A 15,622-nucleotide genomic window follows, 5' to 3' on the forward strand; every position below is an offset into this window, starting at 1 on the left:
TTTTGTGAAGTATAAAATGCATGAACACGCACACCTGTACATTCACATGCAGATGCCAGGGCATCAGTTGTATTCCTCTTTTACTCTCTGCCTTACTGCATTAAAATCAGTTCTCTTACTGAACCAGAAACTCACTTTTCAGCTAGGCAAGCAGACCAGAGTGCTCTCAGGATCTGCCTGTCTCCACTCCAAATGCCAGGGTTACAGGCACATTCAACTATGCTCAGTTTTTGACATGGGTGATGGAGATTCACTCAAGCTGAATTTTCACTTAGCTAGCTCCCCTGACTCCTGAGTAAAATTTTAATGGCAGATCTTCCGTCTTAGTTAATTTTCAGTATTTTGAATTATTGTCCTTATTAATGTGTTGCTCTCCTTTACACTGTTAAACATCTTCCTAAGACTTGCTTTTAACTACATAGTCTCCCCTTCTACTATTGCTAATATTTAAAGACAGCCTTTTGTAGTTTGTTATCTCCGTGGGTTGTAAGTCACATCTGTAACTTCTACTAGCATCTAGTAGTGTGTGAATGACAGGTGTGAAGACTTACTTTACTGTCTGGATATATTAGTTTACCTTTTAAAAGTATAGAAGTTCATTTGGGTAGGCATTTACTTTTTGTGTGCATCAGATTGATCTCTGAAATGGCTTTACATGCTTTCCTCAGAAGTATCCAGAACCGTGGTTCTCAAAAGAGTAACAGATAGGTTCCTCTGGTTCCTTGAAACTGATGGCACAACAGTAATGTTGTATAAACTACAGGTGCCTTATCATAATACAAAGTACTGATTCAAGGAGTGAATACTATATCCCTTAGCACTAACACTTGCATTTTTTACAAAGTCAGCTTCACTTCAGCATTTGCTTCACTATGTAAAGCCAGAAGTATGACTATATAAATCACTTCCAGTGTACAGCTCCTTTCTCTTATTATAATGACATGCCATTCATCTTCACACTGACTGCAGCACTAGTATGTTCTCCTTGATTGCTCCTCACACAGCTATACCTTAGCTGCCTATCTGCTGGAAAGACAGTTGAGGTGTTTCTATTTTGGGATTCTTACAAATAGATACTATGAACTTGTATTTGAAAGTTTTTGTATGTGCATGTTTTCATCTTATTTGTAAATACCTAAGAATAAAACGTTACTTGAGAAGTGTTTTGCCATTTCACACTTTTGTCAACAAAGGATAAGTCCTCCATTGCTGTGCATTCTTTGCAGATCTTGGTATTCAGTTCATATTTTACTCATCCTAATTTGTACAAACATGCATCTCATTGTGCTTTAGTTTACATTTCCCCAATGACTAATGACTTTGAACATATTGTCACATTATTATATCCTGCCTATCCTCTCCTTAATAAAAACATATACTTGATTCCACGCCTATGTGACATTAGCTTGTCCTATGAAATTTGAGTTTTGAGAGCTCTTCATGCGCTCTGGACAAAGTTCTTTAGAAGGTATATGTTTTGCTAGTACTTTCTTACAATGTTTAGCTTCTCTTAAAAATGTTTTTCAATCAGAATATAACTTTAAAGGTCTTAAACCCAAACCTCATGCTCATAAGCATTACTCTTCATTAGACACAAGCCACTTTCAGGCCTTCATCTGTGTTCTTGCTCTGTCTACAATATACTTTGCTCCACTTTGTCCACATGACATACTGACTCATATGTCATAGCCTGATCCTGTCTAGAATCTCATATGGCCACTCCCACAACCCTGTTTATTCCCCTTCAAGTTTTTTCTTTAAAACTAAAACAGAATTAATTGACTTCTTTTCAACATCCTCACAGAAGTATAGGATAAATTATTTCATCATTAGAAAAAATGTATTCTAGAATCAGTCAAAGACTGACTTCCTAACTTGGAAAGCCTCTCAACATCAATTTACTCACTTGTGACAAGAATAAAAATGCTCCTTACTGCATTATAGTAAAGGTTAGTGTGACTAAACAAATACTGCATCACAGTAACTGGTATCAGCAGACTGTGTATGTGTGCAAGTTATGAATGAATGGATGAATAGTTACTTTTATTTCTAGCCTTCTAGCTCAGAACAAATCATGAAAGACATCTACATAAGGGCTGCCTTATTTGCACACATCTTTATAAGTTAGTGCATCATTACATATAAACTGATCAACAAACATCTGTGAGGAAATGGCATTGTCTGATTACATGAAAGACTTTTATAACTAACTTTCAGTAATTGTTAAATGTGGATCTCCTAATTTAACAACTAAATATGAGACTCTAGGAAAGGAAAATCACTATAGGAATATAGCATGTAATATTTTACTATCACAGTATTTTTACTATTATATGACTAGTATAGTCACTACTATGTGCATTTCCTTCTTTAATAGAAAAAAATGTTATACTATAGGAATATAGTATATAATATTTTATTATTACATTATTTTTACTAATATATGACTAGTTTAGTCACTACTATGTGCATTTCCTCCTTTAATAGAAAAAAAATTGTTGTGGGAGAAAACACACAAAAATTAACAAAAGGCTTGAGGCCCAGCATTCCAAGGGAGAGGCAAGCAGATCTCTGGGAGTTGGAGGCCAAACTGGTCTACAGAACAAGTTCTAAGACAGCCAAGACTACATAAAGAAATAGTGTCTCAAAAAAAAATTTTTAAAGAGAAAGGAAAGAAAGGAAAGAGAAAGGAAGAAGGGAAGAAAGAAAAAAGAAAGAAGAAAGAAGGAAAGAGAGAGAAAGATAGAGAGAGAAGGAGAGGAAGGAAAGAGAGAGAGAGAGAGAGAGAGAGAGAGAGAGAAAGGGAGAAAGAAAGAAAGCTTGAAAAAATAGAAGAAAATGAAGCCATTAGGAAAAATGTTTATTCTTCTGATTGTTGTCTTGCTTGAAAGATAACGAATGCTGACATGATGAATAAAACTGAAAGAACAAAATTAAAGTAAAATGTGAAGATTTCTAACAAAACAATCAAGCTGATCACAGTGAGAAGCCAGAACAAATAAAGAGGAAGACACATATTTCTTCATATATTTTCCTATTTAAAATAAACACAGTATTTAAAATGTAAATCTAGGTAGAGAAGTATCTCATTTGAGAAAATACCCAAAGAACTTGCAATCAGTCTACTGACTGATGTCTATACACCCATGCTCACTTCACAAAGAAATGAAAACAACTTAAATGCCAATCAACCAATGAATGATATGTATGTATACAATGGAACACTATTCATCCTTAAACAAAAACAAAATTCTGTCATTTGCAATAAGAATGAATACAGAAGACATTATACTAAATTAAGTAAGCTAGACATAAAATGACAATTATGCATAACCAGGCTATATGTAAAATCTATGAAAGAAAAGATACAGAAATAGACAGTATCACTGCAAGGCAAATAAGACAACCACACTTCCTGTTTTTGAAATTACTGGTAACAACTACATCCTCCTCCCAAAAAATTCACTTGGTGCTTATTATTCATATGACATATCTGGGGCTCTGGAATGGTTAGGTCACACAGCTAATCTGATTCACAGGGTCAAGATCAAAAATGAAGTTCAGAGATTCTGAACAAAACTGGTCTTAAAAAACATAAACTTCTTCAGGGTGAAATTGCATGTGGTAAATGCTTTTGAATGTTTATATTTTCAAGCTCATTCTTTTAAACTAAAATGATATTCAGTATAATAAACATAGCATTTTAAAAGTAGATTAAAAGCAGGTGGGCAGGAGAAACAAATGGCTCATAATCTATTATTTTCTAATACATTCCAGAAATGAAACTAAGGTCATGCTGAATGGATCTAGAAAACTCAAGTTTGTTCACAGCACTGATAGAAAAAACTTTATTAAACAAATAACTGGTATAAAATCCATTGCTAGATCTTGGACACACACTAATACATAAAAATCCATGCCCTCAGAATATCATATTATTTTATACAGTAAGTACTTTATAAAAGGGCAAGTCCTTTAAAAATGATTTAAATTATTCAAAATTAGAAAATAAAACTCAGAAGATTTTAGGTATGAAACTGAAGACATAAACCATTAACCAATGCAGCTACCACTAGGTGTCACTCTGGTATAACTTTCTTGACTGAATTTAGCCTTACTTTTTACATCTTGTTCCATCTACCAAGTAATAAAAAACAACAAAAACAAAATAACAACAACAGCAAAAGCATTATCTTATTGAGCATCATTTTTCTAAAAAGAAACTAACATTTATTCACTTCCTGAAAACCATAGGACGGTCTATAATAATTAATTATATTGCAAGTCACAAATTTAATGTCTATTTGAAATGTCCTATTATGGGTACTTAATCTATATAAACATATACCCCTACCTTCTTTTCTTTCAGCCATTCATCCCCTCAATAGATATGACTGTGTCAAATACAATGACTGGAGAAAGAATTTTAAAATAAGACCTGGTCTTCTAAGATTGAAAACATTCATAAGGAAAACCTCAAACACAAAGAAAGAATTGATATTTAAGATTCATTTTTAAAGTATTCAAATTACTACATCCATGGAGGTTAAGAACTGTGTCACAGGAGAAAATTATATATAAGATCTTGAAGTCTAAGCAGGAGTTTTCCACAAAAGTAAAGCAAATACAATGTGAGAGACGGGGAGTAACTTAAATACACACTAGGGATTTGTGTGTTGGATAAAGTGCATCAGTCTCATTATAGAAGATATAAATAAATACATGTAAATTACATAGAGAAACCATTTTACTTACACATCAAAGAAATCAATTCCAGAACTGAAATAAAGAAGATGGAAATAGAAGAGATTCGAACAATAAGTGAATCTTAGAATTTAGGAAATCAAATGCAGCAAAAGAAAAACATTATACCAACTCTAGCATGCCTTCCATATTTATATCAAAAGTAAGTAAGGAGAAGGTTCAAGACACAAGTCCTGATTGGCATCCATTTCACTGTCAGAGAATAACTGCAATCCAGAACAAATATAACCAGACTGTGAAGAGATGTGTGAGTAATACCTATTACGTAGTAATATTATAGTAGGTGAATGTAGCAATAATAATTAAAGAAATAGAGATCATGAACTAAAGAGAGCAAAGAGAAGTTGAAGAGGGTAAATATGACATAAGCAAACTACCCATGTATGAAATTCTCACAAAAATAAAAATCTTAATTTAAAAGACACGTATCAAGAAGCAGGGTTTTTAAGGGGTAATTTAGGCAACAAGTTTCCCACTTCCGTGAAAGAGATTATTAAAGTACTTAAAAAAGAAAGTCTCTCCTTTTTGCTCTTCCAGCCTTCTGTCATGTAAGGTCATGGTGCTCATCCCCTCCAGGGAATATAGCACCAATTCTATCCTAGAAGCAAACAGAAGGTATCACCAAACTGTGATTAAGTGCCTTAATCTTTAGACTTCCCAGCAGAAACATAAGAAAACTAATTTTAATGTTTGATAAAATTACTCATGCTTATGTAGTCTTTTGTGGCAGCACAAAACAGACACAACAGTATGAAACAGTAGGAACAGTTGCAGAGTTGGTATACAGTGAACTCAAATCAAATTCCAGTATTTTTTTGAAGCTCCTAGGTTTTACGTTTACAGCAATCCTAAAACAGCACACAGGGTTGTGACTATGGCTCAGTGGTGGAGTGCTTGTCCAATATGTAGAGTACCTTAGAGTACATACTTTGTATTAGCAAAAGCACACAAAAATAACAACAATGAAACAATTTAAAATAGTACATCAAAAATTGATGTTCAAAATCTTGAACTTACCTTAATACGACAATGTATATTCAAATTAAGAGTAGAATAACCTGAATAAGAAAGTTTCCAGTTCAATGTGTTTCTTTCCCTTCTTGTTGATAGTCAACTCAAAGGAAAAGAATTATGTAAACTTTGAATTTGCCTAAAGAATTATTCACTTATGAAGGCTTTATTAGGATAATTCTTACCAACAGTACAGCTGTCTTCAAGTACCACATCAACATTTCTGTCTCTGTATTCAACTCTGAAGTCTAACATTCGAGGCTGCCTTTCTACAATCTGCCTGGATGGCATTACAGGTCGAAATGCTGAAGAAGAGGGAGTTGGAGCTGGAGCAGGGTGACTTGCTGGATCAAATGTGGGTCCTGGCATGGTCTCACCTCCAAAGTCACTAAAATGATGACAGAAAGAAAAAATGATCTCTAATTCATTACACAACAGCATTAAGGATCATCTCCATTGCCTTGCTTGTTATTCCTATCAATCTGATACACTTGAGGTAAAGCCAAGTTCTCTCTTTTAACAAATCTTTAACAATGACTAATGCCCACATTATTTTCCCTGTCATCCTTGCTTTTCTATCCTAATACTATTATATCATTTACAGTTAGATTTTTGCCTTATGCTGCCACATTAGTCAAATGTCAAAGTGAGAATTAAAAAGTGTCTTAGGCTGGTAAGATGGCTCAGTGGGTAAGGTCTCTTGCTGCAAAACCTGATAACCTGAGTTCCATCCCAAGAACATATATAATAGAAGGAGAGAACTAACTCCTCTAAGTTGTCCTCTGGACGGACGGACGGACAGACGGACGGACGGGGACACACACACACACTTTTAAAAACTCTAAGTGTACTTTCCAATCACTCTCAATGAATCAGCATTTGACTTGCTACTTCTATCACAAACACTATTTTGAAACTTCTTCAAAATTTCTCTTTTATCTCACTCCTGGTTTTAAAAGAAAAGTTTTGTTAAGAAAAACAAGTTATCAAAGAAGATTTTACTTAATACTAAATCTACAACCTAAGTCACATATGTGCTTGTGCTCATTCTCCCTCTCTGTTTCTCTCTCTCTGTTTCTCTCTCTCTCTCATAAAATAGAAGGGATATCTTTTCCTCTATGTGTACAAAATCTACTCAGTTTAATCTAGAGATTAGCCCCCCCCTCCTTTATAATATCTTTGGCTCTTAGGTATACAATTTAACTCTGTTCAGTCTTTGCTTTCTTAACAAAAACTAAGCAACTAAAGTGATTAAGTGGATGAGAAACGCTTACAGAGATAATGACAAGGACTATGATATATAAGATCTCCTGACTAATGCAGTTACAGAGGAAAATGGCAAACCCAGTTGTCCAACTGAAGTCATGAAAGTACAGAGTATGACCTTTTAGAGGTTTATTTCTTCTACCAGCAGGTGTGACCTCGCTGAGAATGAGTTCAATTGATGTGGGAGACTGCAGAAATTCAGTGGAAGTTGAACATACACACTTTCTAAGTCTCTTGTGAAAATTATGGTACTATTTTAGAAGAAATGAGATCCCAAAAAGTAGAATAAAAGATACCAGGTGGACTCATATGAAAGAATCTTAAACTCTTGAATCTCTGGACCTTTTATGCTCATGCTCCCACGACTAAGAATGCCAAATAACTTCTGACGGCTTGGAAACTCCTATGTGTCTTCCTTGGGGTAGTTATCTTGAAAAGAAAGTCCTATTTCCAACACATACCCTTAACATCCCCCATTACCTCTAAAATCAGATCAACACATACTCTAAAGAAGCTCACTGAGAGGTTCTTTATATCCAAAGCAACTGTAACTTTGAAAATTATCAGTAAAATCCTAGAGATGGAAATACATGTTTAACCCAAATTATTTGCATAAGGAAAAATACAATTTAGACTGAGCAACTGTGAGTACTTCTAAGAGTCTGCTCAAGACTAGAAAAAAACTGTTCTCATGGGGGGCAGAGGAAGGGAAGGACCTAGATGGGAGAAGGGACAGGGAAGAAAAAAGGGGAACATGATCAGGTACTGGGGGATGGGGGAGAATCAGGAGTGAAGCCCTGAGAGCTAGCAGAATGAATGGAAACAGGCAACCTTGGGAGGTAGGAAGTGGGGGAACCTTCTAGAATGTCCTGGGAGGTGAGAGACTCTCAGGACTCAAAGGAATCAAGTGCTCTACAGTGGAGAAGGGAACTTGTAGAGTCCACCTCCAGTGGAAGGACAGGACACCAAGTGGAGGGATGGAGTTGCCATCAATAATCAAAGCTCTGACCCAGAATTGTTCCTGTCTGAAGCAACTGCAGGAATAAAAATGGAGAGGAGTCTGAGAGAAAGAAGGTCTAATGATAGTCCCAAACTGGGATCCAGCTCAAGGGGAAACCCCAGGACCTGACACTATTACTGATGTGCTTACAGATAGGAGCCTAGCATGGCTGCCCTCTTAGAGGCCCAACAAGCAGCTGAAAGAGTCAGATGCAGATATTTACAACCAACCAATGGACAGAACCTGGGGACTCCAGTGGTTGAATTGGGGAAAATCTGTAAGAAGTTGTGGAGGAGTGTGACCCCATAGGAAGATCAGCAGTCTCAACTAATATGGCCCCTCACCCCGAGATCTCTCAGACACTGAGCCACCAACCAGACAGCATATACTAGCTTGCCTCAGCCCCCCACCCCCTGACTCATATAGCAGAGGACTGCCTGGTCTGCCCTCTGTGAGAGAAGAAGCACCTAATCCTCCAGAGACTTGAGGCCCCAGGGAGTGGGGAGCCCTGGCAGAGTGGAGGGGATTGGGATATTCTCTTGAAGATGTAGGAGGAGGAATGGGATGGAGAACTGTTGGGGGGTGGACAGGGATAACAACTGGACTGTAAATAAATAAATAAATAAATAAATAAATAAAGATAATTTTTAAAAAATGTTCTCAAAAAGCTACATAGAGTAGGATGGTGTCAAAATCTGCCTAGCATATTTCAGAAGAGGCTCAGATAATGAAAGAAATAAGTTTCTACAGTTTATGTATATACATAACTGTGTAGAAATGGCTCTGAGCTCTCTTTTTTCCCCTCTGCAGTCCCCCTCCCACTTGCACCAAGCGAAAAGGGTAGGTAAACCACTAGACAATCTCCATTACAGAAGGTACACCCTTCTCTCTTCTTCTTTTCATCACCAGCCTCTGGTCAGCTTGCTTATTTATCCTGCTGTTTTCCCCCCCCTTAAAAGTCCCCAATATTAAAATGGTCCTCAAGATTTAAAAAAAAAAAGTGTGTGTGTAACTTACAGACACCCTAGAGCTATTAACAAATAATTGTGCATACATTTCTATTCACTATAATTGATTTGCAAAGTACCATGACAAATATAGAATACACAGTACCTGTACTTTGATTTCTTAAAACTTACATCAATTATCCCACTTATTGTCATAAGAAGGGCTGTGAAGAGCTCCTAGTAACCTAGACATTATATAGAACAAGACTACACTGATAACTGAGGAATGACCTAAAGAACAGAACTTCGGGTAACTTACATGCTTTCATTTGACACACACATGCTGGAGATCAACAGATGTATCAACTACAAAACAAAGGCTGAGCAAGAGCAAGTGATGGAGCACATGTGTCATGCATGAGGTTCTAGGTTCAATACCAATATTTGAGGGGAGAAAAAAAATCACAGTGCTTTCATCTTGGTGAGGTTTCTAGAGTCCAATAATATAAAGCAACCCAAGGGCCTGCAGTGCCTTGCATTCCCCATCAACGACTAATTAACAGGGAAAGAAAATATGTAGATTGGAAGGAGAAAAACTAGTTATGTAATATATTCTGGAGCCAAACAAAACCAGACTGCTATAACACTACACTCTCATTAAAAGAAAAGCAGCAGAGACAGAAAGGTATCCCATCATGAAGAAGCTGAGGCTGCCTCACAAGCCAGCCACTCAGCAATAACCTAACATACATATCAATTACTCTGGGAGACTGCAGCATTACAGAGGAAGTTGTGACTTCCTCCACTATACTTTTCTAATAAAAAAATGAATCAAGAGCAATATGACATTGACATTTTGTCAAGATCTGGAAATAATAAACAGAAGAATTGAGCAACAAAGTCTTAGAACAGGTATGGAAATAGATCTTTGAACATGAAAATATTTGTTTCTAAGAATGTTCTCTACATCTGACTCATTGAAGAAAATGCTCCAAAATACAGGAGACTAATATTAAGGCCACAATCTACAAGAATCTTATAGCCGATTAGCAATGGGTAACATTTATCTTCAGTGAAAAAGACTGGAATATGAATTATCATCTCTGACCTCATTGATACTGCAGTATCACCATTTGTAAGTTTAGCAAACACTTTATTAATGTTTCCTACATACAGTATGTCTAAGGAGCTGATTTCCACACCAAAGGAACTGCAGCAATGGGTTCATGTATGAATGTGGTTGCCTGCTCTTAGTCAGCTTAAAAAAGCAGTGATTTCTAAACACTTAGTTAATACAAGTTACAAGATATGACCTCAACACTGAAGGCTCCTTCTTAAAGAATAAGGTATATGCTTTACATTAGTGACAAAAATACGATGATATTTACCAAAATTCTAAAAAATAATGTAGTAAGAATTGGACAGTGGTAGTGTTTCCTTTGACCATGCCCAATAAAATCACATTTTTGCTTATGGCAGTTTAGACTATGGTAATTCAGAGATTGTAGATCTCAGGAGTACAATGTTTTCACAATATTTCTGCTAAGTCAGAAATTCAGAATGTCACTTGACACTAAACCACCAGCAATGGAGAGGTATTAACTAGAGTTTATCCTGATTACCAAGAAAAAAATACTTGAGTTATTGCTATACAGTGGGCTCTGCACTCCAAAGAACTTTCTGGACTGTGTCCAGTTAAGAATTACTGGAAATTTACAACTAACAAATGACAGATTCATTAAGGACATTGATTTTTCAAAATGAAGGTTTATGATGTCGTACCAGGTTAAAAATATTGACAACTAGTGATGTTGGCTGAAGATAAAGAATATAGACTAAAAAGAAAAAAAAACTAATAGTATTAAGTACAGTTGTATGACCATTAACAGAAACTAGAGCTTTTGTAGCAAAAACACATGTATATACATGTGCATATGTGCATACACATAGAAAAACATACACACACACACACACACTTTCTTCTTTCAGCATGAACATTAATCCTATCAATAAGAACCTACCAGGAACAGACATATCAAACCAGCAATAGTATGCACTTTAATATCATTCACTAATAGAAGAGTTTTTTATTTATTTGTTCTTAATTTTTAAGTGTGTGTGTGTGTGTGTGTGTGTGTGTGTGTGTGTGTGTGTTAGTTTCTTTGCTGCTACTGTATTAAAATAACCCTGAAAAGTACAATTTAGGGGAGAAATTACCTATTTTAGCTCTAAAGTCCAAGTTCCTGGCTATCACAAGAGAGAAGGGAAGGCAGCAAGAGTTTGAGGAACTAGTCCTATCACATGTATAATCCAGAACAGAAGCAATGAATTACTGGATAAATTCCTGTGCTCAGCTCACCTTCTCCACTCTGACAGAGCTCAGAATTGTCTTCCTAGGAAACAGTACTGCTCACTTTAGACTGGACCTCCTCAGATCAATTAACATCATCAAGATAATCCTCAAGAAATTATCAGAGGCTGACCTCAATGCAGATAACCAGAGGTATGTCTAGAAGCTTGCTTTCTAGGTATCAAATTAACAAATTATATTAGCCATCATAGTGTACATGTGTTTGTGTAGGCACATGCATGCCACAGTGCCTGTGAGGAGGACAGAAGACAGTCTGTGGAGTCAGTTCTTTTCTTCCACCTTTAAGTGGATTCCTAGTCATGGTAGTTTGAGTATACATAGCCACTATATACTTTGAATGCTTGGCCCATAGGGAGTGGTATTATTAGGAGGGTGGTCTTATTGGAGTAGGTGAGGCCTTGTTGAAAGAAGTATGTCACTGTGGGAGTTGGCCTAAGGTCTCAGATGCTTAAATCCAGGCTCAGTGACATAGTCTCCTTCTGCCACCAGTAGATCAAGATGTAGACCTCTCAGCCTCTCAGCTCCTTTCCCAGCACCACTCTGACTTCATGCTGCCATGCTTCCCTGAACAGCAACAACAACAACAACAACAACAACAGACTACACCCCTGAAACTGTAAGTCAGCCCCCAATTAAATATTTTTCTTTACAAGAGTTGTCGTGGTCATGGTGTCTCTTCACAGAAAAAAAACAAAAACAAAAAAAACAAACCTAAGACACCAGCCATCTCACCAGTCCCTTGTGTGTGTGTGTGTGTGTGTGTGTGTGTGTGTGTGTTTCGTTTTTTATCTGTTTTGTCTTAGGATCTACTGTTCGCTCTTTTAACTTTATCCACATCTTATAATTGAATCCCTACATGAAATTCCTTTGATTTTTGATGATTAAAATCGTCTACTAGTTCTTTTGGCTATTAATCCTTAACAAACATGTCTCAAAATTAAATATTTTTCATTTATAAAATGATCAATGGGGCTGCAGAAATGGCTCAGCAGTTAAGAGCACTGGCTGCTCTTCCAGAGATCCTGAGTTCAATTCCCAGCAACCACATGGTGGCTCATAACCATCTGTAATGGGATCTGATGCCCTCATCTGCTGTGTCTGAAGACAGCTACAGTTTACTCATATACATAAAATAAATAATTCTTTTTTAAAAAAATCAACCTAGGGCTAGAAAGGTTGCTCAGTGGTTAAGAGTACTGACTGTTCTTCCAGAGATCCTGAGTTCAATTGCCAGCAACCTCTTGGTGGCTCACAACCATTTATAATGGGATCTGATGCCCTCTTCTGGCAAGCAGGTATACATGCAGACAGAACACTCATATACATTAAATAAATATCATTTGACTTCCTCCATTATATTTTTCTAATCAAAATTATTTAAAAAAAAACGAACAAACAAAAACAGCCAGACAGTGAAGGCACATGACTGTAATCCCAGTAATCTAGAGGCAGAGATAGATGGATATCTGAGTTTGAGGCCAGTCTAGTCTACAGAGCAAGCTACGGGACTAGACAGAGGAATTTCTGTCTCAAAAATTAATAAAGTTAAGGCACTGGAAAAAGGTGGAAGTGTGGGTAAAATCTAAGAATTTAGACAGGAGAAAAAGAAAGGGCAATGTTAAGTCATAGAGAGTAAGCAAAAGGACACGAGTCATAAAAGGATAAAAAGCTAATTATATTTTCTAGCTTCAACTTCGTCATAGTTTTATTTGGGTTGGTTGATTGGTTGGTTGATTGGTTGGTTGGTTGGTTGGTTGGTTGGTTGATTGGTTGGTTGGTTGGTTGGTTTTAATGGTTGGTATGCGAATTCAGCTTTCTGTAGACCAAAGAAACAATAACCATCGTTGCCTTCCAAAAGGACTGACTATGTTTTTGAGGCAAGAGTTGTGAAAGTTGAACTTTCTTTTTAACTCCATTAAACAATAGCATAACAGGAATTAGATAGGACCAGTCACAATATATTTGTCACACTGATCCAATTAGAAAAAGGGCATTTTTTTAATGTGTTCTTGTGGTAGAAATTTTCCCTTTTATTCTACTGTTCACAACTATATCAATCATTGTGTTACAGTGTTATTGAATATGTAAATTGTAGTTATATTAAATATAGTTGAAAATAAGAAGCATCATTTTTTAGAGACATTGACTAGGGGAAGAACATCTATAAAGAAATCTATGTTAGGTCTAAATTTCAGCCAGCAGAGTATTCATCTTCCTCTTCAGAGCACTCAGGCTCCAGGAGGTAGTGAGAAAAGGGCAACGTTAACAGGAATTCTGCATGTACTTATTATCTGAACTTCGAAAAGTCCATTCAAAGTCAAAGTCTTGGGTACACTGCTCAAATAAAACCGCATTTGTTTTCAAGGCAAATTTGTAAATCAACTCAGATTTTTTTAAATGGACATTTTACTAAACCAGAATGCCTGAGCACTTACACATTGATGGTATAACATTATATATTCTAAAAGTATAATAACACTCAATATTAAAAAATAAATCTTGTCTTTTCTAGGTGTTAATATGCTAAGCAATAAACCAATGAATATACTATATACTTTTCTGGGTCATAAAAGAAGTAATTGATAAATACCACCCACCTAGTAAGTGCAGTTACACTATCAACTTATAAAGCTTAAAATAATATCTGCTTTCCATTACTGTAATTAGATAATATTTCCTTCTAAAAAAAACTACCTCTTAAAATAGTTTGAGGTGCTGTGCAATATTTTCAATCAAGAAACTATTAAGAGTATCCAATATATACATACAAACTTGATGTTCACCTCTAACTGGATGGATGGATGCACCTACCCTTGCCTAAGCAGTGGTATGTTACCTAATGCAACAGTCCTAAGAAAAAGGATAGAAGACATGCTGAGCCAGAAGACTCGCCCTACACCAAAATCATGCTGCACCATCTACATCAAGTCACTTCATGCCTTATTATCCTTAACTATGAATCAGGGATAATAGTGTGTATCATTATTAATACCTACCTAAAATAATTACTGTAATGTTTCAACATTCTTACCCAGAGGAAAATATCTCAAAACATAAGATCATGCTCATTGATCTTTCAAAAAAAAAAAAAAAGAACAATAAAGAAATGTTAATTTCCCTTTGTAACTTTTTAAATCACATTTACTTGTTTGTGTGTTTGTTTGTTTGGGGGGAGGGTGTGCATGTGGCGCACACACACAACACACACACCAAACTATATCCAACAATGATCATATAGAGGTCAGTAGACGGGAGCTGGTCCTCTCTGCACTATGAGGGTTCCAATAATAAACTCTAAAAAGTTTATAATTACAAGATAATTACATACCAACACATCTCACATTGCTCAGCAACCATTTACTATTAAAACTCATATATCTCATGATAGTATTTTATAATATACAATTTTCAATATGTATAAATAGAACAGATAATGTGATGATTATTTTTAATTATCAGCTTGACACAATCTAGAATTACCTGGGGAAAGATGTTCAATAAGAGACTATCTAGATCAGGTTGGCCTACAGGCATCTCTGTAAGGGACTATTTTGATTATATTAGCTGATGTGGGACAATCTAGCCTAAAAGTGGGCAGCACCATTTTGTGGGTTTGGGTCCTTGATTATATATTAGAGTGGACAAAGCAAGGTGAATAACAAGCATGCATGCACTTATCCCTCCCTGCTTTTGATGGCAGATGTAATGAGATTAGCTGTTTTAAGTTCCTGCTGCCTTCACTTCCCTGTTATGGTAAGACTACAACCTGGAATTGTAACCTAAAATAAGCCCTTTCTCCTATAAGTTATTTTCATTGAGATATTTTATCTCAGCAACAAAAATAAAGCTGAGATACATAAAAACACATATTTCTCAAGTATTTGATTCTGTTCTTCTATTAAAGTATAAACTAAGAATTGATTCTACATAAACTACATTTAATTTAAATCAAACTTACAACAATTACCCTTAAATGACCACATACAAATCTAGCATTGTCTTTTGCTTTTAGTGCTAACCCTATGAAAAAGTACAAGAAGGCCTCTTTTATTTTCCTTTGTCAGCAGACACACAGAGCCATTTTCAGTCATGAAAATCCACAGTGATTTTAAAACTAAAGAACATAAGAAGAAAACAGATACAATTTACTAGATATAACTTTTTTTCTTATACAGGCATTTTCATTCCTCACCGAAAGAAAGAGAGAAAGAGAGAAAGAGAGAAAGAGAGAAAGAGAGAAAGAGAGAAAGAGAGAAAGAGAGA

The 15,622-nt window shown here is 35.9% G+C and overlaps 1 protein-coding gene across 1 annotated transcript in view; it reads right to left on the bottom strand.

The window, feature by feature from the left end:
• Faf1 (Fas associated factor 1) overlaps positions 1-15,622 on the bottom strand; it is a 300,812-nt gene that overhangs the window by 226,731 nt on the left and 58,459 nt on the right. The window contains exon 4 of the mRNA XM_028787832.1: positions 5,961-6,163. Within this exon, the coding sequence (XP_028643665.1) occupies positions 5,961-6,163 (203 nt within the window). The remainder of the gene's footprint in view (positions 1-5,960; positions 6,164-15,622) is intronic.

This window comes from Grammomys surdaster, unplaced genomic scaffold, assembly GCF_004785775.1.
Source record: "Grammomys surdaster isolate TR1022 unplaced genomic scaffold, NIH_TR_1.0 100, whole genome shotgun sequence".
Lineage (NCBI taxonomy): Eukaryota > Metazoa > Chordata > Mammalia > Rodentia > Muridae > Grammomys > Grammomys surdaster.